This window comes from Podarcis vaucheri, assembly GCF_965113315.1.
Source record: "Podarcis vaucheri genome assembly, chromosome: 10".
Taxonomy (NCBI): Eukaryota; Metazoa; Chordata; class Lepidosauria; order Squamata; family Lacertidae; genus Podarcis; species Podarcis vaucheri.
Genome location: NC_138748.1, coordinates 59,140,944 through 59,164,806, shown reverse-complemented (window position 1 = coordinate 59,164,806; position 23,863 = coordinate 59,140,944). Strand labels below are relative to the sequence as shown.

General features: G+C 45.0%; 1 protein-coding gene across 1 annotated transcript in view; it reads left to right on the top strand.

Annotated features, from left to right (window-relative positions):
- The first annotated feature begins 8,166 nt into the window (after positions 1–8,166).
- The window catches only part of SLC15A5 (solute carrier family 15 member 5), a 52,268-nt gene continuing 36,571 nt past the window's right edge, over positions 8,167–23,863 (top strand). The window contains exons 1-3 of the mRNA XM_082239014.1: positions 8,167–8,193; positions 11,002–11,450; positions 13,230–13,452. Of these exons, the coding sequence (XP_082095140.1) occupies positions 11,078–11,450; positions 13,230–13,452 (596 nt within the window). The 5' untranslated portion in view covers positions 8,167–8,193; positions 11,002–11,077. The remainder of the gene's footprint in view (positions 8,194–11,001; positions 11,451–13,229; positions 13,453–23,863) is intronic.

Here is a 23,863-nt window from a genome sequence, read left to right as displayed (position 1 = left end):
ACTGTTGTTTTTTAAGCTGAGTAGCAACAGGGAGTCAGTAGTGGGGATGGTGAGGGGAAAGACCCTGGGCCCAAGCACACATGCATATTGTATAAAAGTGCAAAGCCCTTCTTTTGCACCCTGTGAAACATAAATGTGCAGAATTTTTTAAAAAACTGGGCAATGGCGCGCCACCCGCCCATGACTCCCGAGCCTTCCCCAATCTCCTTCCCCCTTCCCCCTTTGTTTGGCAGATCAGGGGAGGCTTGGGAGTCATGGGTGGGTGGCCGTTGCTCAGGAGGGGCCAGCCTGGTAGTGCAGTTGGCGTCAGCTGGTTTCAGGAGCTGCTCGCTGCTGTGGCGCAGGAAAAATGGTGGGTGCCATGGCAGCGAGCAGCTCCTGAAGCCAGCCAGAGCCAACTGCGCTAACAGGCTGGCTCTGGGCTGCTGCTGCCACGTTTCCCGGGGACAGATTTGCTAATCTGGGGACTGTCCCTGGGAACCGGGGACGTCTGGTTACCCTAGGCTAGAGGGGAAGGGTACAGCTAGTGGTCAGTTTCAGCAACTTCTCAGTTGGATTTATACGAACCAGAGGACTCTGCAGTGATGGCATCTCTCTCGCCCTGACCTAGCCACTGTGATCCATGCGACGGTCACCTCCAGACTGGATTATTGTAACTCGCTCTACGTGGGGCTGCCCTTGAGACTGACCCAGAAACTCCAGCGGGTGCAGAATGCCGCAGCGAGACTCCTTACGGGGTCTTCGCTGCGAGATCATATCCATCCGGTGCTGTACCAGCTGCACTGGCTCCCGGTGGAGTACAGGATCAGGTTTAAGGTGCTGGTTTTAACCTTTAAAGCCCTATACGGCCTAGGACCCTCGTACCTACGGGACCGCCTCTCCTGGTATGTCCCACAGAGAAATTTACGGTCTGCAAATAAAAACACCCTAAAGATCCCAGGCCTCAGAGAGGTTAGGCTGGCCTCAACTAGAGCCAGGGCCTTCTCGGCCGCGGCTCCAATCTGGTGGAACGCTCTGTCACAAGAGACTAGAGCCCTGCAGGACCTGGCATCCTTCCGCAGGGCCTGCAAGACAGAGCTGTTCCACCAGGCCTTTTGTCAGGGCGCAGCCTGACCCCCTCCTCTGGCAATCTGCACAAAAATTTGCTTGATGGTTGCCATTAATTTGATTTTAATTTGATTTAATTAATGTTATAATGAATGTTTTAGAATGTTGAACTATTTTTATTGTTGTTAGCCGCCCTGAGCCCGGCTTCGGCTGGGGAGGGCGGGATATAAATAAAATTTATTATTATTATTATTATTATTTTCTGTTAATAAAGAACTCATTGCATTCTGTGCTGCCTGTATGTGTGCCTGCCCTGTGGTTGACCTGGCTCACTGACAGCTCCTTGACATCTTCTTATGCTTCCAAATGGTGTGTTGTGTGCGGGGAAGTGTGACCCTTTGCAAGTTTACAGTCATACCTCATGTTACGTTTGCTTCAGGTTGAGCGTTTTCAGGTTGTGTGCCGCGGTAACCCAGAAGTACCAGAAAGGGTTACTTCCGGGTTTCGCCGCTCACGCATGCACAGACATGCAAAATGATGTTACCCGCAAGTGCAGAAGCAGCGAATCACAACCTGTGCACACACAGACACGCGGACACGGCTTGTGTTCTGCTCATGTTGCGAACAGGCCTCCAGAACAGATTCCGTTTGCAACCAGAGGTACCACTGTATACAGAAATGAATCCCACTAACTTTCATGAGATTGATTCCCTAGTACTCGTTCTTAGGCTTACAGTCCAAGTCTGCACCAAATCAACTCACAACTGAGCTACACATCCAAGTGAGGACTTGAACCAAGTCATCCATGGCCTTGTTTGACACTCTAACCACTACACCACACTGCCTCTCATAAGAACTGGACCAGCCCAGCATCTTGTGGCCAATCAGATGCCTATCAGAAGCCCACAAGCAAGAGAGGAGCACAACAGTCCTTGACCAATTACGATTCCAATTACGATTCTCTAGAATTGGTGCCTACTTGACGTAAACCTAATTAAAGTAACATAGCTGGCAATGGAAGGAGATTTTCCTTCCCAGTTCTATACATGAGACCAACCTGTGAATGGACACTATCCATCATTATCAGATGACAAGTGGAACCAGATGCACATATCGTATTATTTTACTTGTAGGCACTACTTGATCACATAATTACATATCCCTCCCCCTTTTTGGGCAGATGCGGGGGGGGGGGGGATCTTGAGTGCTTTCTCCAATCTATAGTTTGTCATGGGATTTTTAAAAAGCCATCTTTCTATATGATAGAACTAGGTCTAATTTACCCATTAGAGAAAACAACATCGTAAAGAATATCTGCCAACTCCACGATATAAAACTTCACCATGCATCATGAAAAATAATTGCAATGCAATTACCTCTGAATTATAAAACCGTCAAATAGGTGCAATAAGACAAGAGCCTGTGAACATATGAAAAACTGCCTAGCACAGATATAATTATATATGTTTGGGTTGAGGCTGAATGAGAAAGGGAGCAAAGACGTAAAATAATAAAGCAGGTGCCATTTGAGAGGAAAGCACAATGGTGCCAAAAATCATGGAACGGTGGAATGGACTTCAACCTTTGCTGAATATGGATATATGCCAAAACATAAGTGCCTGTGTTTATAGCCCCAGAAAGTGCTTTCAGCCAGCTTAGAGTAGTGCACCAGATGCGCTCATTTGTGGTGAGGTCAGATGTAGCCATGGTTTTGCATGCTTCAGTTACGTTTTTGGACTACTGCACCGCACTCTGTGTGGGGCTGCCCTTGAACACTACTCAGAAACTTCCGTTGGCTCAGAATGATGCTGCCAAAAACTTGACCGAAGCCAGCTGTTTGGGATCATGTGACCCTTTATTGTATTGGCGGTTGGTACAATGGAAAGCGGTGGCCAAGATATCTAGAGCATGTTTCCCACAGCTTGGGTCTCCAGTTGTTTTGGACTACAACTCCCATCAGCCCTAACTTGCAGGACCAGTGGTCAGGGATGATGGGAATTGTAGTCCACAAAGAGCTGGAAACCCAAGTTTGGGAAACCCTGTTCTAGAGCCTTTAATGGCTTAAGGTCAAATTGCCTGAGTGACTTTTTCCGCCTTTGTGTATCTGTTTGTCCTTTAAGACAGAACTGCCTGTTCATATTTTGAGGAGTGTTTAGTGGCAAGAGATGAGAGACCTTTTCTTATGGCAGTGTCCTGTACGTGGAACTCCCTGCCTCATAAGCAGCTGTGGAAACCTGTGGTCTTCTAGATGTTGCTGGACTTAAAAAAACCCATCACCTGCCCCCCATCAGCAATGTCATGGTTGATGAGAGGTGTGGTGTGACAACATCTGGGGGGCTGAAGATTCTCCATGCCTGATTTAATTCCTCTTCCTCTTTACTTCTATCCCACTGCCATTGGAAGGCTGTTCTTTTGCAGTTGGCCTTAAACTTTGTCACTGTTTGAGTTACTGTCACTGCAGTTTCCACCTCACAGAGCTGTGATTCCCAGCACCCTTAACAAACTACAGTTCCCAATGTTCCTTGTGGGAGGCCATAACTATGTACTGTGAAGCTGACCTAAGGTAAACATGGGAGGGGAATCTACACCCCACCCATGAAATTTTCAGTGAAATTACAATGCTGTCAGGTATGCCTGCCATTTGCTTGGCCTGAGGTATAGTTGAATATTTGAAGAGAAAAGTAGACAGGACGTCCAGTGCATCTTTGCATTTAACATGCATGTTTTTAAAAATGCAAATTGCATCAGCTGTTGGGGAGGGAGGAATAATCAGTAAGGTTATCAGAGCAGGCATGTGGGGGAAGTGCTTAACCCCTTCTTCCCCTGCTGCAAACCTCAGGAAAATCACTCCTCCTGAGGCGGTATTTTGCGTCCTGAGAATCCTTCAGTGACTGTGGATTTATGACCTGTGACCAAATATCATTTCTGACTAAATTACATCATTAAAAAAGCTTAATTATTATGTGTTGTCCCTACAGCCATAAATAAGACGAACCTCCTATAGCTATAAAAAGAGAACCTCCAAGTTTTTATTTCTTTGTGTCTTATATTAACATTTTATCTCTCCCTGCAACCTGCTCAGAGTGCACTCTTATGTTAGGAAGTCCTTCTCATTTCAATAGAACTTATATCCATTTCTGCTAAGTCTGCCTGGGACCATCGTCTTTGTTCTTTCTGCCATAGCAGTCCAGCTACGTAGATGGCTGGACCAAAAAGACCAGGGTCACATCCACAACCGACATTTAAATTATATGGCTTCTGCAAAAAAAGAAAAGAAATATATATATATTGGGAACTGTAGTTTTTGAGGGTGCTGGGAATCGTAGCTCTGTGAAGGCATGAACTATAATTCCCAGGGTTCTTTGGGAGAAATCGTGCACTTCAAATGCATGGTGTGAATTTCCCATATCCAAATAAGTGGCGCAATAGGTCAGTGCAACCTTCTGTTAGCCAGAAGGTTGGTGGTTCGAGCTCACCCAGGGACGGCTGTAGGCAGGGTTCCTGCATTGACCTCAGGGTCCCTTCCAACTCTGCAGTTCTAGGATTCTAGGTAAAGACAGAGCATTTGCTGAAAAGCCTTGCTCATTATTTTTATGAACTAGGACCTTGATTTCGCCTAATAGACAAACTTTCCAGGTCCAGTGGTACCTCGGGTTACATACGCTTCAGGTTACACACTCCGCTAACCCAGAAATAGTGCTTCAGGTTAAGAACTTTGCTTCAGGATAAGAACAGAAATCATGCTCCGGCGGCGCGGCGGCAGCAGGAGGCCCCATTAGCTAAAGTGGTGCTTCAGGTTAAGAACAGTTTCAGGTTAAGTACGGACCTCCGGAATGAATTAAGTACTTAACCCGAGGTACCACTGTACTCCAAAAACCTTCCAGTTTTCCCATATCTCACTTCTGCCAGGTTTTGTGAATTCTTACCAAAATACACAGCAAGTCAATACACAACCAAAATGTGAGCAAGCACTTGAGTTCCAGCCAACCTGATGAAGAGTTCTGAACGATCTGAAAGCTTGCCCACTATTTTCCTACCATAGATTAGGTTAGATTAGCTCCTATGGACCCAATACAGCCACTTTCAATTAGTGTGCGTGCCTTTAACAGCTACCTGACATGGAGAAATCTTCCACCAGCTGCATGCACAGGAGCCTTATCACAACAAAATACTTGGCATCTCTGTGTCTGCAACTGATTGACAGACGGGATATCCTACCTCTATGATTTTGATTGCTAGACAAGCTTTGCTGCGGAAAGTCTGCAGATGGGGAAACGCAAGATGCTTGCATAGTGGTATACTACAGACACTTACTTGAGAGTAAGCCCCACCAGACTCAGTTTGTAAACATGTTTCGAGCCAGTCTGAAAAAGGTATTTCTCCTGCTTGGGTCTGCCTGCTCTTTCTGCCACAACAGCTTGTGCACAGACCAGGGTCTGGAGCCTGAGTTTTCTGCCTCCAGAGCTGCATTGTGTGAAGATAAGCAGGGCAAATTGGTCTCTGAGGCAATGCAGCCCACTGACTAGGAAGTAAGTATCTTTCTTCAAACTTAGTAGCATTTGTTTCTCAGTAACTGTGAGCAAAGATCTGCCTACAAGCATTGTGTGCATAGCTGTCAGCTTTTCCCTTTTCTTGTGAGGAATTCTATTCAGGATAAGGGAATTTCCCTTTAAAAAGGGGGAAAGTTGACAGCTATGATTGTGTGTGTGTGTTGGAAGGGGGTTTTGTTCCCTGTTAGCAATGGGGACAAAGTCTGGACTGGGAAACTCCCTGGTGCCTCATGCCCGGTGTGAGGCAAACCCAGACAGTTCCAAAGCAGAGCCTGGGCTCCTATCTGGATTTGACCACCATCACCACTGCTAGCCAGCCTTCCAACCTCCTTCTCCCAAGTTCATCAGACAGCCAGGGCTCCTCCTATCCCTCTGGTTTTTTGGTGATTCTCCCATTTGAGAAGGCTCAGGAAAGGCTAGAGGGCCAAAAAAAATCAGTGGAAGCCAATGGGAGTTTGCCCATCACCACATCTACAGACCCTCCAAGTGTCCCTATTTTCCATGGACAGTCCTGGATTTACAGAAGCCATCCTGATTTCTGATTTGATACTGGAATATCCCACTTTTCCTTGGGACGTACCTATTTTCATTGGAGAAATGTTGGAGGGTATGGAGTTATGCAATCCCTGAGCAAAGTAACTATACAGTCATACCTCGGGTTGAAGTAGTTTCAAGATGAATATTTTCGGGTTGTGCTCCACTGCGACCTGGAAGTAACGGAGCGCGTTACTTCCGGGTTTTGTCGCTCGTGCATGCACATGCGCAGACACTCAAAATGATATCATGCGCATGCGCGGCAGCGCCGAATCGCGACCTACGGATGTGGGTTGCGTTCACTTCTGGATGTGAACAGGGCTCCGGAATGGATTCTGTTTGCATCCAGAGGTACCACTGTACAACTTTTAGAATACACCTGAAGGCAGCCCTGTCTAGGGAAGTTGTTTCACGTTGTTTTATGTTTTTATATATGTTGGAAGCCGCCCAGAATGGCTGGGACAACCCAGTCAGATGGGTAGGGTTTATTATTATTGTGAGTGGTTGTTGTTGTTGTTGTTGTGGTTGTTGGAATAGGATGTCCCTATTTTAATCGGAGAAATGTTGGAGGGTATGTGTCTGGTGTTAATCGGGCATCATTAGATCCAGTCTTTTTCTGTAAGAGTTTCTAGACCTTATGGCGCCAAATAATAACTCAAGACACACACAGGCTGTCCTCTAAATGAAATCTCAGTAACCAAATTGAACAGGGCTCCTAGAAATCAAAGAGGAAGGATTTAGCACATATCTCTTGTTTATGGCAATTACCGCCCATCCCTCTGTACCTAATTTCCCCCCTCCCTGTTTGATTCAAACAGACTTCCAAGAACATTGCGAAATAGCTTAAAACTTTCTTCTTGCAAATATACACAGAGTTGTCCACCGATGTTTTCTTTTCAGATTTGGAACTAAATTGTGGAGGGGAGGGGAACCCCAAAGCAGTTTACAAAGAGGACGGAACAACGAAATTATTAAGAGAAAAGTTAAAACCGATGATTTGAAATGTTTAAATTTGATAGGCTGCTTCCGAGCAAATGTGGATGTATTATAGCCCTTGGCTGCAATCCCATGCACGCTAGTTGCGAGTCTGGATGGAGGTGAATTTTGTTTCTATTTGAATTTAAAGTCAAACCCACCTAATTCACACTTTGCGAAACAATATGTGAACCCTAACCTCTCAAAATTCGTATGTTGTCAAATTTTGCAATCGAGTACCATGTACATATAAATGTGCATATACTCGAGTAAATGTCGTATAGAAATGAATGTACAGTGGTACCTCAGGTTACATATGCTTCAGGTTACATACGCTTCAGGTTACAAACTCCGCTAACCCAGAAATATTACCTCGGGTTAAGAACTTTGCTTCAGGATGAGAACAGAAATCATGCAGCAGCAGTGGGAGGCCCCTTTAGCTAAAGTGGTGCTTCAGGTTAAGAACAGTTTCAGGTTAAGAACAGACCTCCAGAACAAATTAAGTTCTTAACCCGAGGTACCACTGTATTACTAAAAAAATAGCAGAGATATATTAGGGGAAATGCGTATGTTGGACAAAGTGGCATACAAAAATGAGCATATTACATGAAATTTCAGTCAGGTGCTAATGAATTAATTTGCAAACTAATGTGGGAATGTGAGAGTGGAAAAGAGAGAAACTGAGAGAAACCAAAATGGACATATTCAGTGCACCTTCCCTACTTGGGAGCAAGTCTCATTCAGTTCCATGAGATTTGCTTTGGAGTAAGCCTGCTATGTGGTATCAGGGGCTATAAATGTGGAATGCAAATCCTGAGGGTGGTTTGACCCGGCTTGCTGACTCTCTCGGGTCTCATGCTGCAAGTTTGGTAAGAGTGCTCTGACCTTTGCATGTTTACTGGAAGGAAGTCCCACTGGGGTTCACTCCCAAGTCAGTCTTAAATCTTCCCCTAGTGAGGCTTAAATCAATGCAGGATTAGGCCTTTGGGGGGGGGGGGAAAGTGTCTTGGAACTGAAGGCTCCGACTGTCAGAAGCTGAAACTGGCAGCAAGAAGGGAAGCCAGACCACAACTGCTGCTTGTATCAGGTACTGGAAAACTTCTAGAGGCAGGATTAGACCCCTGTTTGTTCTACCAAAGATCTCTCCCTGACCCAATTTTCCAGAAAAACACTCAGGGATTCTTATTGTCTTCTTTCTTTTATTAATTAGTCCTGGCCTGACATGGTTGTTCATTAGGACTGGTGGTTCTTCAGGGAGAATTGTATCTATTTTAAAATGCGTAGAAGTATATGTCTGAGATTAAAAGTTGATTAAAGGTGCCTAAATTGTGGGGGAAGAAGGGGACCCCCTTAGATTTTGTGACAAGTCCCTTTAGCTCCGTGTGTGTGTGTGTGTATGGGGAATTTATGATTTGACTGAAATGGAAGGGAACTGGAGAGTGGGCCTTTTAGATTTCCTTGTCAGCCTCCTACTTCCCCACCCCTACAAAAAAGCAATTTAATTTTGTTATTTGGTTGTCAAGGTTTTTAGACTGCTTCCTCAGCCAAAGCCTCTAAGCAGTTTGCAAAACAAACAAAAACAAACCACCAATAGGCAGTATTTATTTAAAACACATGTAAATCAAACATTGAAGATAAATTGATGTGAAACGTATCGAAAATATAAACAAAAGCGGTGGTTTTAAAACAAGTATGTGCAATAAAATTGCATGTTTGAAATACATGTTTTTAAAAAACTATATGCTTGCCCAGTGGTGAGTGATGGGGCTGTGTCTTGAATGTCTGTGAATGGTTTTTTCACTCTGCAAAGATGCTGCGCATTCACTTCTTGCCTCCGCAAATCCCTTGCCTCCCATGTTGCTTTCCTTGTACCTTCCCAGCAGTTCGCTGACTCTTGGAGACCAAGCAGCCTAACATCACATTCACACCATGCATTTAAAGCACTCTTATGCCACTTTAACAGCCATGGAGAACCACGGGAACTGTAGATTGTTAGAGGTGCTGGGAATTGTAGCTCTATAAGATGAACACTCCTTACACCTGAAGGAGCATCTCCACCCCCATCATTCAGCCCAGACACTGAGGTCCAGTTCTGAGGGCTTTCTGGCAGTTCCCTCCCTGCGAGATGTGAAGCTACAGAGAACCAGGCAGAGGGCCTTCTCGGTAGTGGCACCTGCCCCGTGGAACGCCCTGCCATCAGATGCCAAGGAGCTAAGCAACTATCTGACTTTTAGAAGACATCTGAAGGCAGCCCTGTTTAGGGAAGTTTTTAATGTTTGATGTTTTATTGTGTTTTTAATATTCTGTTGGGAGCCGTTCAGAGTAGCTGGGGAGGCCCAGCCAGATGGGCAGGGTATAAGTAATAAATTATTACTATTATTATTATTATTATAGCACTTGTAACAAACTACAGTTCGTAGGATTCTCCATGGCTATTAAACTGGTATTGTAGTGCTTCATATGTGTGCTGTGTATGTGACTATGGTATCTTTATGATATATTAGGGCTGCCATATTACAAAAAGGAAAAACCAAGATACCACGAAAGTCGTTGAGCCCCCAAAAAACTGTGATTTTTTTTTCAGTTTACAGTCGTACCTCGGGTTAAGAACTTAATTTGTTCTGGAGGTCCATTATTAACCTGAAACTGTTCTTAACCTGAGGTACCACTTTAGCTAATGGGGCCTCCTGCGGCCGCCATGTGATTTCTGTTCTCATTCTGAAGCAAAGTTCTTAACCCGAGGTACCATTTCTGGGTTAGTGGAGTCTGTAACCTGAAGCTTCTGTAACCCGAGGTACCACTGTACTTGCCAAAGATCCAGGACAAACCGCTGTCTTCCAGAAATTCCCCCCAGACATCACTTCCACCTTTGAAATCCCACACATATGTCAGCCCTATGATATATACTTTTATTTGCACATCTGCACAACACTGATGGATGGGTGGACAGCATTCACAGTCCAGGAGGAGCCAGCTTTTGCAACAAGTGCAGCAGCAGCCTTTCTCAACATGGGATTCAGGCAGCATTGCCTGAACCTCGGGTTCAGAACAGGAGTCAGTTTGGTTCAGAGCCTCTGTGTAACAGCCTGCCCCAGTCAGCTCACGATGACTGCTGCCCTTCTGCATGGAATTCACTTCTTAATTTTAGTTTTAATTTTTGTCTGCTTGCCACTGACCATTGCTTCCCTCCAAAAAAAAGGCACTTTCTCCCTTCTGAATAGCAGCAAACAGTTGCGACCAGAACACAGTCAAAACAGATAAATTTTGCACTGAGATTTTCCTTACGATACCCACCCCCACCCTGTTTTCATTAGTCCATTGCAATTATTTGGCAGGAGGGATGCTGACGGAGATACGACTTACTGCACTTAAATGTAGTGGCGTATACTTCCCCCCCCTCCTAATTAACTTTCTTATCTCAATTTAACTCGAATAATAACAAGAAATGTTATAACGATAAGCTATTGCTCATTTGCTTATGTGCATCCTTCCTGTCTTTATCGCTTTGCTCCCAGTTTCATCCGCAGTTGCTTAATTAAAAGCGTTGGAATATTAGCCCTGCATTATTTTTTCCTTGATCCCAATACTTGAATTTTGCTGAGGTGCTTTAGCCTTCCTCGGTATTTAAACCTTTATCTGCAGCGGGCAGATAAAGTTTGCTGCACTTTCTATTGGATTCACATAATTTTAATAGGCAATTGTTGCTTTGCGGTCGCGGGGGGGGGAGGTCATGTTTGCCACATAACGAGCTAATTAAACCGATTGGTTTCTGAAAAACCTGTGTGCTCAAGTAAGTTAGTTAGACGGCTTGGATCTGTAAAAGATGAGGATCTGAGAATTGTTGTGGCGAGATGTGGAATTTAACGCAACGGTCTCACTTGTGTGCCGGTTACAGAAGCGGGTGACTGAAGTGCGCTCACACAAAAAGGATTGCCTTGCCCCGAGCTACTATCCTCCAGCAACAGCAAGTGATGCCTCTTGTAGATATGAAACTCATGCCAGATGGGCAACTGCTAAGCACTGTACCCACGAAGGAGGGTGGAAAACCCACAGCCAGCCAAGACAGCGATGGCATCTCCAGCTCTAAGCCAAGGAAGGAAATCCAAGGAACAATCTGGCTACTGCTCGTGGAGCTGTGCGAAAAGTTCACTTTCTTTGGCATCGTCTGCAACATGATCCTTTTCTGCACTATCAAGCTTGGCTATCCCAACCACCAGGCAGCCACGATCAATCTCTGCTTTGTAGGCGCCTGCATGGTGGCTCCGCTTCTGATGGGCTGGCTTGCCCAGTGCCTGGTGGGACGGAGCAAACTGGCGTATATCTGTGCGTTTCTGCATTTCGTAGGTAGGTATCTGGTAGCGCCACTTCCCAGGGGTGGGGATGAAATCAGACACAGTTAGCATTCCAAGGCGAACCTACCCAATTCGGGCTTTCTGCAAACAGTACGCAAACCGAAACAAGGCCATTTCTCTAAATTTGCACATCTCCGAATTTTGCAATTTCGCAAGGCAGTTCTGCAGCTAATGTCTGCTAAATGCATGTGCTTGGGTACATTGTGTTTAAAAGATGTAAGTGGAAATAACATGCAACAATGCATTGTATAGGGAGTGTATACCTTGCTTTGCAAAGGTATGTAAGGGGGAATTGCATACAGTTGTGTGCATTAGAAGACTTCAACTGAAATGCTGATGAATTGTCATGAGGACATTTTTTTTTTAAAGAAAGAAAATCACTATTGTGATTTCCACTATTGTAGAAATGTGGACAACTGAACTTAAGGATAGAAAATATTCTCCAATCCCTGCGACTTGATTGGGGTACTTTATTTGCTTTCTTTGATTGTCATTTATGTAGATGATGGATTCCCAAACTATTTTGGGTGGTTCTGGACAAAAACGGTGGTGCAGCAATAGAGCACCTTCTGCCATGGATGTAGCATGCGCTGCAAGTGTGGCTGTGTGCACAGTATACATTTAAAACACATCTGAAGCACATTTTCTTCCTCAAAGAATTCTGGGAATTGTAACTCTGTGGTGGGTGGGTGGGTGGGTGTGAATGTGTGTGAACTACATTGCCCAGAATCCTTTGAGGGAAAGAATGTACATCTTATTGTTGGCATCCTTCTGTCTTGGGAGGCAATGGAGGAGTGTGCCTTTGGCTGTAGAGACCGATATGGGAGAGACATGTTTTGTTGCAGCAGAGACAGATGAAGGCATCCGGTTGTGCTACTGCAGATGCACAATGGCATTTCTTCTCTCTGCACTGCACCCAGCGGTCATTCCTCCTCTGGCCACTGCTGTGGATACACGACCTGACTGCCTGTCTCCAGGCACTGCAGTCATCTGCAAGGGATTCCCACACGGCGGGGTTGATGTCACATTTGTAGATACCTTTGTAATGCAGAGTTGATCTGCCAATAGGGCTGGTGACTGAAGCCAGCTCCTTGTAGAGCACATCCTTGGGGATCCCTCCATCTTCCATTCTGTGGGCAAGACGAAGCCAGCATAGATGTCGCTGAGACAGGAGTGTGAACTTGCTGGAAATGTGGGCTTGGAAGAGCACATATGCTTTGAAGGTATAATAAGGTGTGCACGGCCTGATAGTCCTTTTGATGAGCATCTCCACCCCCATCGTTCTACCCGGACACTGAGGTCCAGCACCGAGGGCCTTCTGGCAGTTCCCCCACTGCAAGACGCCAAGTTACAGGGAACCAGGCAGAGGGCCTTCTCGGTAGTGGCGCCTTCCCTGTGGAACGCCCTCCCACCAGATGTCAAAGATAAGAACAACTACCAGACTTTTAGAAGACATCTGAAGGCAGCCCTGTTTAGGGAAGCTTTTAATGTTTGGCGTATTACAGTATTTTAATATTTTTTTGGAAGCCGCCCAGAGTGGCTGGGGAAGTCCAGCCAGATGGGTGGGGTATAAATAATAAATGATGGTGATGATGACTATGCTGGTGGGGGCAGACAGAGAATTGTCAAATCATTTGGGGCGTTTAACACGGTCTGGTTACACAACTGTCCCCCTATTTTTTTATTTAAAAAAATGTCATAAGGAATACTTTCATTTCTTAGTTACCCTTTCATCCTGCCCTTCTCACACACACTGCCTTTCATGTTGCAGGTACAGCCCTGTTACCTGTCGTCGCCTTCCCCTTTGAAGATTTCTTCATAGATAAGCACTACGTCCTCCACACCTTGGCTAGAAGAGAGCAACAGGTCCTCTTTTACGTGGGGCTGTCAGCCACCTGCCTTGGCTCAGGAGGAATAAGAGCCATCGTGTGTCCCTTGAGCGTTTACGACCTTGATGCTTACAGAGAAAAGGAGCTTCTGTCGTTCTTCAACTGGTCAGTGCTTGCCGCTGTTGCAATTGGGAGAATAGTGGTGGGGAAGGGGTGTTGCTTTGAAAGATCTCGGTAGCTGATGAAATATCCTGACTCCAATGTTGCTGGACTCCAACTCCCATCAGCCTCAGTCAGCATGATCAGGGACCAGGGATGATGGGAGCTGTAGTCCAACCACTTCTGCAGGGACACAGCCCATGCGTTTTAAATCCTTGTTCCCTCCATTGTGCTCCTGTGTGAGACTGCCCCACTGGAAGGCCGCCAGTTTTAAAATCTCCACTGAACAATTGTTGACAAGGATATTGGGTTGGCTGTTGAGCACTGGGGGTTTTTAGTGTGTTTAGCTTTGCATCAAGGTTGGCCCTTAAATGCAACATCCCTGCTCAGAGGGTGCATACTTCTCAGTTACCAGATGCTAATGGCAAATGACTGGGGATGACCATCCTTTTCATATCCTTCTTGTAAGTTCCCAGAGGTACATGGCCATCTTGGCTCCACTGTGTACCCAGCATGCACCTGGTGCATTCTTGCATTCCTAGTACAGTGGTACCTCGTTTTACGAACTTAATCCATTCTGGAAGTCCATTCTTAAACCAAAACCGTTCTTAAACCGAGGTGCGCTTTCCCTAATGAGGCCTCCTGCTGCTGGTGCGCTTCCACCATTCGGATTCCGTTCTTAGACCGAGGTAAAGTTCTCAAACTAGGACACTATTTCTGCTTTTCCGGAGTTTGTAAACCGAATTGTTCTTAAACAGGACTGTTCTTTTTTTTTTTTTAATAAGATATTTATTAAGATTTTCAAAGTATTACAAAGTGAAAATAAAAAAATAAGAAAATACAAAATAAAAATACAAAATAAAAATGGTTAAAAACAACTCATTCTTTCCATTACTTATTTTTCATTAGCTTATTTCCCGGACCTCCTCACGCCTCCCTTTTTTGTATTCCAGTTCAGTTTGTTGGTTCAGCAAATCCTTACCCTCTTTGTTTATCCTAATCTTTAATCTTAAAATATTGTAACGTTAAATTTTTACCTATTAATAATCCATTTTTCATATTCCCTTATAGTATTACAGCTGAAAACCACTTAATTTCTATCCAACATCATTCTAACATTCATTAATTTTACAATATTTCTATAGATAGTCTTTAAATTTCTTCCAATCTTCTTCCACCGACTCTTCTCCCTGGTCTCGGATTCTGCCAGTCATTTCCGCCAGTTCCATAGAGTCCATCACCTTCATCTGCCATTCTTCCAGGGTGGGTAGATCTTGTGTCTTCCAATACTTTGCAATGAGTATTCTTGCTGCTGTTGTGGCATACATAAAAAAAGTTCTGTCTTTCTTTGGCACCAATTGGCCGACTATGCCTAGAAGAAAGGCCTCTGGTTTCTTCATAGGCTTTCCACAGAGCGGCATTCCTTATCTCGGGGCAGTCCATTCCCAGGTTTTAGGCAGTGGATTTTAGCTTCCTTTCCCCCTTTTTTTGCAGATAAATACAGTTCAAACCTTTCCCCCCTCCTCTCCTGCAATCCGGAGGGGAGATCGCTTTCCTGATGTTGAGATTTAAGTCTTTTTTCAAGCGTCTTTCAGAGTTTCCGCTTACAGTCTCTTTGCTTTGATCTATTTACAAGAAAGGAAGGCAGACTTCCTGTTTATACCTTCCTGCTTCGGTGCCGAATTTACTTGTTTTTCCCTTTAAATCCAATTTAATCCTACTCACGGGTAGTTGCTTTCAAAGTCAAATTGTCCCAGGAAGAAGTCAGCGCTCTCCGATAACGGCTATGCGGCTTCACTCCGTGGAAGAAGCAGTCGACTCTCAGCACAGCGCCGTTCACCCCGTCTCGCTCCGGAGCCCTTAAAAGGGTTCCTTTCGCAATTTGGGGGGGTGCAAAAGGTGCCCGCCGAGTCCCCACGTTCACAGGCTTCACCCACCTGTGATTTTTAAAGGGCCCCCGCTTCGCCGCAGCGGTCAGACCCGATCCCCCGAACCCGGAAGTCTAAACAGGACTGTTCTTAAACCAAGGTACTACTGTATCTTCCCTTCAGCAAACATTCTGGAAAATCGAGGGAATACATAGTGGCTTACTAGCTTCTCCTAGGTCTCGTCTTGATCCCAGGGTAGTGCGAGGAGTCCAGAAACATCTGAAATGCCACAGTTTCCCCACAAAACAACAACAAACAAACCTATGGTCACGTAAAGCAGTTTCCACAGCTACTACTATCCCATAAGAACCACTGTCTTGTAATATCACATATGTGCTTTAACTACTGAAGAAGCCCAGGATGGTGAAACAAGGCCAATATTCCGGAAATCCTTGTCTAGACTCTGTGAAAGGATTTTCTGGAACTGTAACAACCTCTCATGTGAATTGTTTGGACTTTATGAACAGACAAGTGGAATAGACACCATTACATGGATGGACCTTATGCATGAATTGACTAAAGAATGATCCTATCCACCGGGTCTTCTGCTTTGTTCGTTTGTTGAACTTTATGAGTTACTTCTGTTGAAATTTACAATTTGATACAATGAACAGCATACCTTGTTTATCTAAGAACACAGCCAGTTACGTCTCGTGTGTTTATTGAGGACAGTTTCCCCACAAGCAACTCACTTTGCTTTCTCAGAGCTGCCTTCTACCAGTGCAACATCAGAGAACATGGCAACAGCAGCTAATAATTCCACAGTTCTTGCAGGCCAAATTAATAATCATTTAAACAAGCAGATGTTACTGAAAAGGGATAACAACAGAGATGTGTTGGCATAGAAAGATGTGGAAGAGCTGGCATGGTTAGAGTGGTTAGAGTGAGGACAGGGGTGGCGCTGTGGTCTCCTAACCTGTCAGGGAACTGACATCGGAGCCTGAGGCGGAGGGAAGGCTCTCAAATGATGCTGGAGAAGGGCCAAGCAGGGAGAGAGGCAGTTCAGCAGAGGGGGAAGCAAATCAACGTTACACCAGGGATAAAGGGGGGCAGATGGGGGAATCGGCGAGAGGGCTCCATGACTCTTCACTGGACACCAGTGGGGAGAGCACGGGTCCTCCGCTACCTGCGCCCTCCCTGCGCAGAAGGCTTCCACGCAGAGAGAGTAGGAGGAGACTGGGAGTCAAACAACTTTTATGTTGGAAGAGGTTTAAGAAACGCCCACTGACGGATTCTGCTAGCGACTGAGGCAGCCACGAAGTGAAGGGCTGTCCAAACAGAAAGGTTTAACAAGGCAACATAGCCAGGAGAGGCGGCAACTTACGCACAAGCAACCCCACACACATTACATAACCCTACCGGGAGATGCCGGGAATTGAACTTGGGACCTTCTGCTTTCAAGGCAGATGCTCTTCCACTGAGCTATAGACCTTCCCCAAGAGAAGGAAGAATCACCTTTGTTCTGGTGCAACTCTGGGAAGGCGTGCATGAGGCAAGGCTACCATTGTTGTGTTAAGCAAGGATAGGGATGCGGGTGGCACTGTGGTCTAAACCACTGAACCTCTTCAGCTTCCCGATCAGAATGTTGGCGGTTCGAATCCCGGCAACGGGGTGAGCTCCTGTTGCTCTGTCCCAGCCCCTACCAACCTAGCAGTTCGAAAGCACGCCAGTGCAAGTAGATAAATAGGTACCACTGCGGAAGGAAGGTAAACAGTGTTTCTGTGCGCTCTGGTTTCCGTCATGGTGTCCCGTTGTGCCAGTAGCGGTTTAGTCATGCTGGCCACATGACCCAGAAAGCTGTCTGTGGACAAACGCCGGCTCTTTCAGCCTGAAAGTGAGATGAGCGCTGCAACCCCATAGTCGCCTTTGACTGGACTTAACCGTCCGGGGGTCCTTTACCTTCACCTTTCTTTTTACTAAGAGCTGGACTAAGAGTAGTTTCAAATCTTCCTTCATCCACTAAGCTCGGTCATAGCTTCCCATCTAACCTACCTTGTGGGGCTGTTGTGAGGGTAAAGGGAGATGGGAGGTGGAAAACTACATACATAATCTTCCGCTCCTTAGAGAAAAGCTGGGACATAAATGTAAAAAATAATTTCATAGATATGAATGATCGCATTGTCGAACACTAGCCAACCTCTTTCTGGGTTAATAAATAGTACAGGGAGCCTAGCCGCAATGACTTACAAACTTTGAATAGCTCCATATAGATTTCCTGCAGAGGTCATAATAAATGCCTATTCCTCTGCATGGCTCTCATCTGCATTGATATGAAACACATACATTTTAGTTACCTCTGATTAAAATACTTTCCCAAAGGCGTTACCGTCTGCATACCATTTTTTACAAACAACAGCAGAGAGCCTTGTGGCACCACGAAGGCTCACAAATTTATTATAACAAAGAGACCAAGTCACAGGAACCCAATTACAAAGGATATTATTTTTGTAACTGGGTCCCCGAGACTTGGGCTTTCTGTTATTTTCATTTGGGGACCCCCTCTTCTGTTTTCTTGTAACAAATTTATCCTGACATAAGTTTCACAGCAGTTTCACAGCTGAGTTCATCAACACATACGCACACAGCTGGGAGGAAGGAATTGTAAGCAGTGGAGTCAGAGCGAAATAAAATTCAGAAAAGTACATATACTGATAATTGCATGATTGAACTATGGCCATTCACAAAACAGTTGTTGGCCACACAAGTGTCCTGGCATTGGCAAGTCAATAGATATCTATTGAGTAATGAAAATTGCTTATCTCTATTCACTAATACCACTGAACTTTTTAATATTGATAATTAAATTATCAGTAGAAATATATTTGCTTTCTTCCATTGTGGGACAGTTTTCTAAGGATATTTTCAGTGCTTCCATAACCACCCCCTCCTCCCCAATTATATTTATATCTCCGTCTTTGGATTAAATCCAAACATTCTTAAATATTGCAGCTTTGCAGAAGGTAGCAAGATGGTTTGGTTCCTCTGAGCAAATTCCTTCTCCTTGACCTACCCGAAGGAGAGAATAAGGAAGGGGGGAAACATCTTCCCTTTTGAAATAATAAATAAAATTCCAGGTTTTAATCCTTAATTAGCAACATCATTTTGATTAAATAAGACTCTGGAGAATTAAGTCTGAAGACCAATCTGAGCGATAGCTCAAGAGAATTTATTGTACTGCAGTCCTAGTAATTCAGAGGAGCCTTTTTTCCTCTCCTTTTTTCTTTTTTTTGTTTAATCAAAGTGACACTTTCTGGTGTTGATTACAAAGGGAAAGATTAATGCATATAAAATGTACCCTTGGGGTAAACCGAGTGGGGTGGCGCTTGGGGCTTTTGCTAGGCAAAGGAAGGCAGGTAATAAAAAGCTAATTTCTCCGGCACTGTGTGGTTTGAAGAAAGGACACATGGCTCCGATCTTAAATCTAGCATAATGAAGTTTAGTCTTTGGCCTCTTCATTGCAAGTGCACGTAATTATAGCTCAGGCCTTTTTTTACTTGATAGCCGGTCATAAGGATGTGTCTAATTTAGCTATATGCTTTGAGAAGATAATTCACTGGCAATGCAGGCCTTTACGTTGACCATCAATTCTGCATCCAGAGTGTTGTCTGCCTTTACGATCACCAAGTCAAGGAGAAAGGAGGCGATGAGGTATTGGCTGGTCCCCCCACGTGCAGGCCTGCAGCCCAGACATAGGCTGCATCCACACCAGAGTTTGTTCCATTTTCCCAACGCCTCTCTAACTGTTAATTTCTGCATTGTATTTGAGCCAAATGCTACTTTCAGAAAACTATGGGGGTGTAAATGCGCATTTAGAGCTCATTTCTGTGTTATCTGATTCCAGAAAAATCCATTGGCTTCTCTCTTAACCCAGAAAACTGCAGGGGTAAAGTGATGAAATTTCGGGTGGTAGATTGGCATGCAGTTCTTTCCTTCTGTTTTCATGGGGTAGTAGTAGCATTACCCAATGATGTTCGCTGTTGTGCCACACCGTGCTTACTGATGCGATTGAAATGGAGCACAACATGCTGGTATAGGAAACTCCCCATTTACGCAGGGGTTATATTCTGAGGCACCATGCATTTATGTGAAATTGCATCTACAGTGGTACCTCGGGTTACACACGCTTCAGGTTACATACGCTTCAGGTTACCCACTTCAGGTTCCGCTAACCCAGAAATAGTACCCTGGGTTAAGAACTTTACCTCAGGATTAGAACAGAAATTGCACAGCAGCAGCGGGAGGCCCCATTAGCTAAAGTGGTGCTTCAGGTCAAGAACAGTTTCCGGTTAAGAACGGACATCCAGAACGAATTAAGTACTTTACCCGAGGTACCACTATCTTTGAAACACCATTGGAAAAGCCTGAAACACTCTAAACCTCTGGAAACCTTGGAATCCCCTTTTAAAAACCAGCAGCACTTCCCAAATACCAAATTCCATCATAATTGCTCCCTCCAAATCTCCTTGCTCAAACTCCAACTCTCCACAGGCCTCAATGGTCGGTGCAAGGAATCCTGAGATTGCACTTGCAAAGGCTCATGCAATTACTAGGTGCTGTTTTCATGCTTTTTTGCCCTTTCCGGACTCTTTTGGGGCCATTTTTGCCATTTTTAAAGTTACTTCTGGGTTTGGTGCGATGCACAGGTGTGCGGTCACGCACCAATTGGTCAGTGCCTGTATATCAGTCAAAACCCCACAGTTCCATAGCACAAAATGTGCTGCAATGTGAAACTAACGTTATAAAACAGGACAGAAGCACTAGCCTTACAGTGGTACCTCGGGTTAAGAACTTAATTTGTTCTGGAGGTCCGTTCTTAACCTGAAACTGTTCTTAACCTGAAGCACCACTTTAGCTAATGGGGCCTCTCACTGCCGCCGCGCCCCCAGAGCACGATTTCTGTTCCCATCCTGAAGCAAAGTTCTTAACCCGAGGTACTATTTCTGAGTTAGTGGAGTCTGTAACCTAAAGAGTCTGTAACCTGAGGTACCACTGTATAATCAGGAAAACACTATGCAATATTCTCTATGTCTGAATGCACCCAGAGGCTATGTGTACTTTAGAAGCTTAAAACGCAGTGAGATTGTATTTGTCAAGAAAGAAGATTCCACCTAAACATTAGGAAGAACTTCCTGACAGTAAGAGCTGTTCGACAGTGGAATTTGCTGCCAAGGAGTGTGGTGGAGTCTCCTTTTTTGGAGGTCTTTAAGCAGAGGCTTGACAACCATATGTCAGGAGTGCTCTGATGGTGTTTCCTGCTTGGCAGGGGGTTGGACTCGATGGCCCTTGTGGTCTCTTCCAACTCTATGATTCTATGATTCGGCCACCTGTCACATTGCATTTGCGGAGAGCAGCCAGGGATGTCTTCACCTGATGTACATTATCTTTTCGGTTTCCCTGCACCTGCAACCCCCTTCAAACACCTGTTCGTGAAGTTGTTGTTTTCTGAGCATGTGTAATGGCTTTCTCAAATGACACACCTCAGTTTGGCTAAAAAGCGAAAACTGTAATAGTAAAATAAAAAAAAATCAATATTTTGAATTGGCAAGCACATTGCTAAATTAATGCTTATGGAAACTGAAGATGCTAAGCATCATCTTAAAGGGGGGGTGTTCTCCCTTCTCCCTCTCTGAAAAAGAAAGCATGCTTCTGGCTGTGTTTCCCACCCCCCTTTTAAAAAAAGAGCTGAGTCATTGTTGCTGGATCAAGGATTCCAACCACTCTGAGAAAACCTTGGGCTTTGAATCCTATATCATTGTCTTCAGGTTAATTTTTAGCTGATGGAAGTCTTGCTTAGCAATGCCATACTTATATATTGTTGGAAAAGTTTCTAACCCACCCTTCAACTGAGAAATCTCCTGCTCTGGCTTTTGAATGGCCAATAAAAACAAGTCAGTCCCTGCTCTCAGGCTAGCAATCTTAAAGACGCAATGAAAGACCTAAGCAGCATTATAAGTAAATGGTCCAATACAGCACTCCTTGTTCTTCTCCCTGTTCAGTAGTAAGAAACTACGCGGCTGCCACACTCCTTGACAGCAGTCTCGGCAGATATATGGAATGCGTGAAAATGGTGTGATTTTTGTGGAGTTCTGTTGATTATTATTTTTAATGCCTCCCTGTTTTCCCTTCTTTTTAGCTCATGTCCTATGTTCGTACTCCTTGTGTGAACTATGATACATTAGTGATCTATATTATTTATATTTACTTTCCATCAAAATGTGACTCACCCGGTTATGTTTTATTGTTTGCTAAACTATGGGGGAAATTAATAGAGAGTATTTAAAAAACAAAACAGTAAGGGTGAAACTAGATACAGTGGTACCTCGGGTTAAGAACTTAATTCGTTCTAGAGGTCCGTTCTTAACCTGAAACTGTTCTTAACCTGAGGTACCACTTTAGCTAATGGGGCCTCCTGCCGTCGCCGCGCAATTTCCGTTCTCATCTTGAAGCAGTTTTTAACCCGAGGTACTATTTCTGGGTTAGCGGAGTCTGTAACCTGAAGCATCTGTAACCTGAAGCGTATGTAACCCGAGGTGCCACTGTATTCTGAAAAACTTCTGTAATTGAAGGCAGTAGCCCTCTGCCCAATGCTGCCTTCTCTCACCTGTAACATGGGGTATTGATATTGATATAGGATGGAAGTCATTCTTGCTGTTCCAGTCATTATTTCTATGCAATCATTCTAGACAGAACAATTCCCCCCTTTGCTCCCTCTGCATGCTGTCCTGGGGATTCCCCTTACCCCTTTACCCAATGTTTGGGGGTGCAGTAGGCACATGAGTGAAGGAGAGGGAGGAACGCCCTCTTTCAGGGCTTCTGCTGATAGAACCGGTTGGGTCAATCTCACCCACAGGGTGGCATTCAAGTAAGTCCTGCTCAGAGTAGGCCCCTTGGAATTAATGACTCTAAGTTAGTCATGCCCATCATCTTCAGTGGGTTTGCTCTGAGAAGGACTAATGTTGAATACTACCCATCACGACAAATTGGATGAATGAAAGAAAGTACCCTCAGAACCATTTATTCTTTTCATTGAAGCATAGAAGTACAAGTGCAATTGGAAGAGATTTGAATCAGGTAACTAAAGTACTTTCGACCATTAGGAAAACCAATTTTCACGTTGTGCAGCGGAGAGGGAATCCTATGTATTGGTTGCATCTATGATAAAATCTCACCAAACAGCATGAAATTTTTCAGGATCCTCCAAGCCTATGGCAACATGTAATTTATGAGTTGCTTTTTCAGCTAGCGCTGAACTCCGTATATTTTATACCACAATGAGAGTCACAAGTCCCGTAAGGTTTTCTATTTTTCCATAATTTTAACGTATGTAATTCATTGTCCCAAGTTCTGGTGATGGCCACCATCATAGTTCATTTTGAACTGGGTGGGTGTGAAGAGATTTTTCATCTAAAGGGCCACATTTCCTCGTAGAGAACTTTATGGGGGCCGTGTTCCAGAGATGGAGAAGGCCAGAGGCAAGAGTGGACAGGGATGTGACTCAGTTTTTGCACAGTTGGTTAAAGGTAAAGGTAAAGGTACCCCTGCCCGAACGGGCCAGTCTTGACAGACTCTGGGGTTTGTGCGCCCATCTCACATCTATTGGCCGGGGGCCAGCGCTGTCCGGGGACACTTCCGGGTCACGTGGCCAGCGTGACAACGCTGCTCTGGTGAGCCAGAGCCGCACACGGAACGCCGTTTACCTTCCCGCTGGTAAGCGGTACCTATTTATCTACTTGCCCCCGGGGGTGCTTTCGAACTGCTAGGTGGGCAGGCGCTGGGACCGAGCAGCGGGAGCGCACCCCGCCGCGGGGATTCGAACCGCCGACCTTTCGATCGGCAAGCCCTAGGCGTTGAGGCTTTAGCCCACAGCGCCACCCGCGTCCCAGTTGGTTACGTTACATCAAATCAAAACTAATAGGTTTCTACACTTTCAGGGTGATGTTAAACTACATTTTTTCTCAGAGTAGTCCATTGAAATGAATGGATATGACTTAGACTGTGTTCACACCCCTGTCTACTGTGCACTCACGTTACCAAAACACATTCGTATCCTGCGCTTTGTTACAGAATACTGCTGTTTGCTGCGTTGTTCCTCAAACCAGTTTCCTGACAGTTGGAGTCCATAAGCCATTCCTAGTTCATTTCTAGTCAAGGTGTGGTGTTCCCCCACACCACAGAAACAAATAAAGCCAGCCTGGTGTGAACAGCTAGGTGTGGGAAGAGCTGTGAAATGCACCAGAAAAACAACTTCGTTGCACTCTGAGGGGGGGGACGCACCCTGAGTCATGTTCATTAATTTCAGTCAGTCTATTCTGCATAAACTGCAGTTGACTACCACCCACCCACATCCGGGCAAGTGGGAGGCATGATCAGAACATGCCTTCTATTATTTCACATTTGTGGAGAGGGGAAGATGGGCAGAAAAGAGGGTGCCTCTTTTTTGACATTATGTGCGGGTAGGTGTAATGTCTTGTAGTTGTCGTTTATAGTCG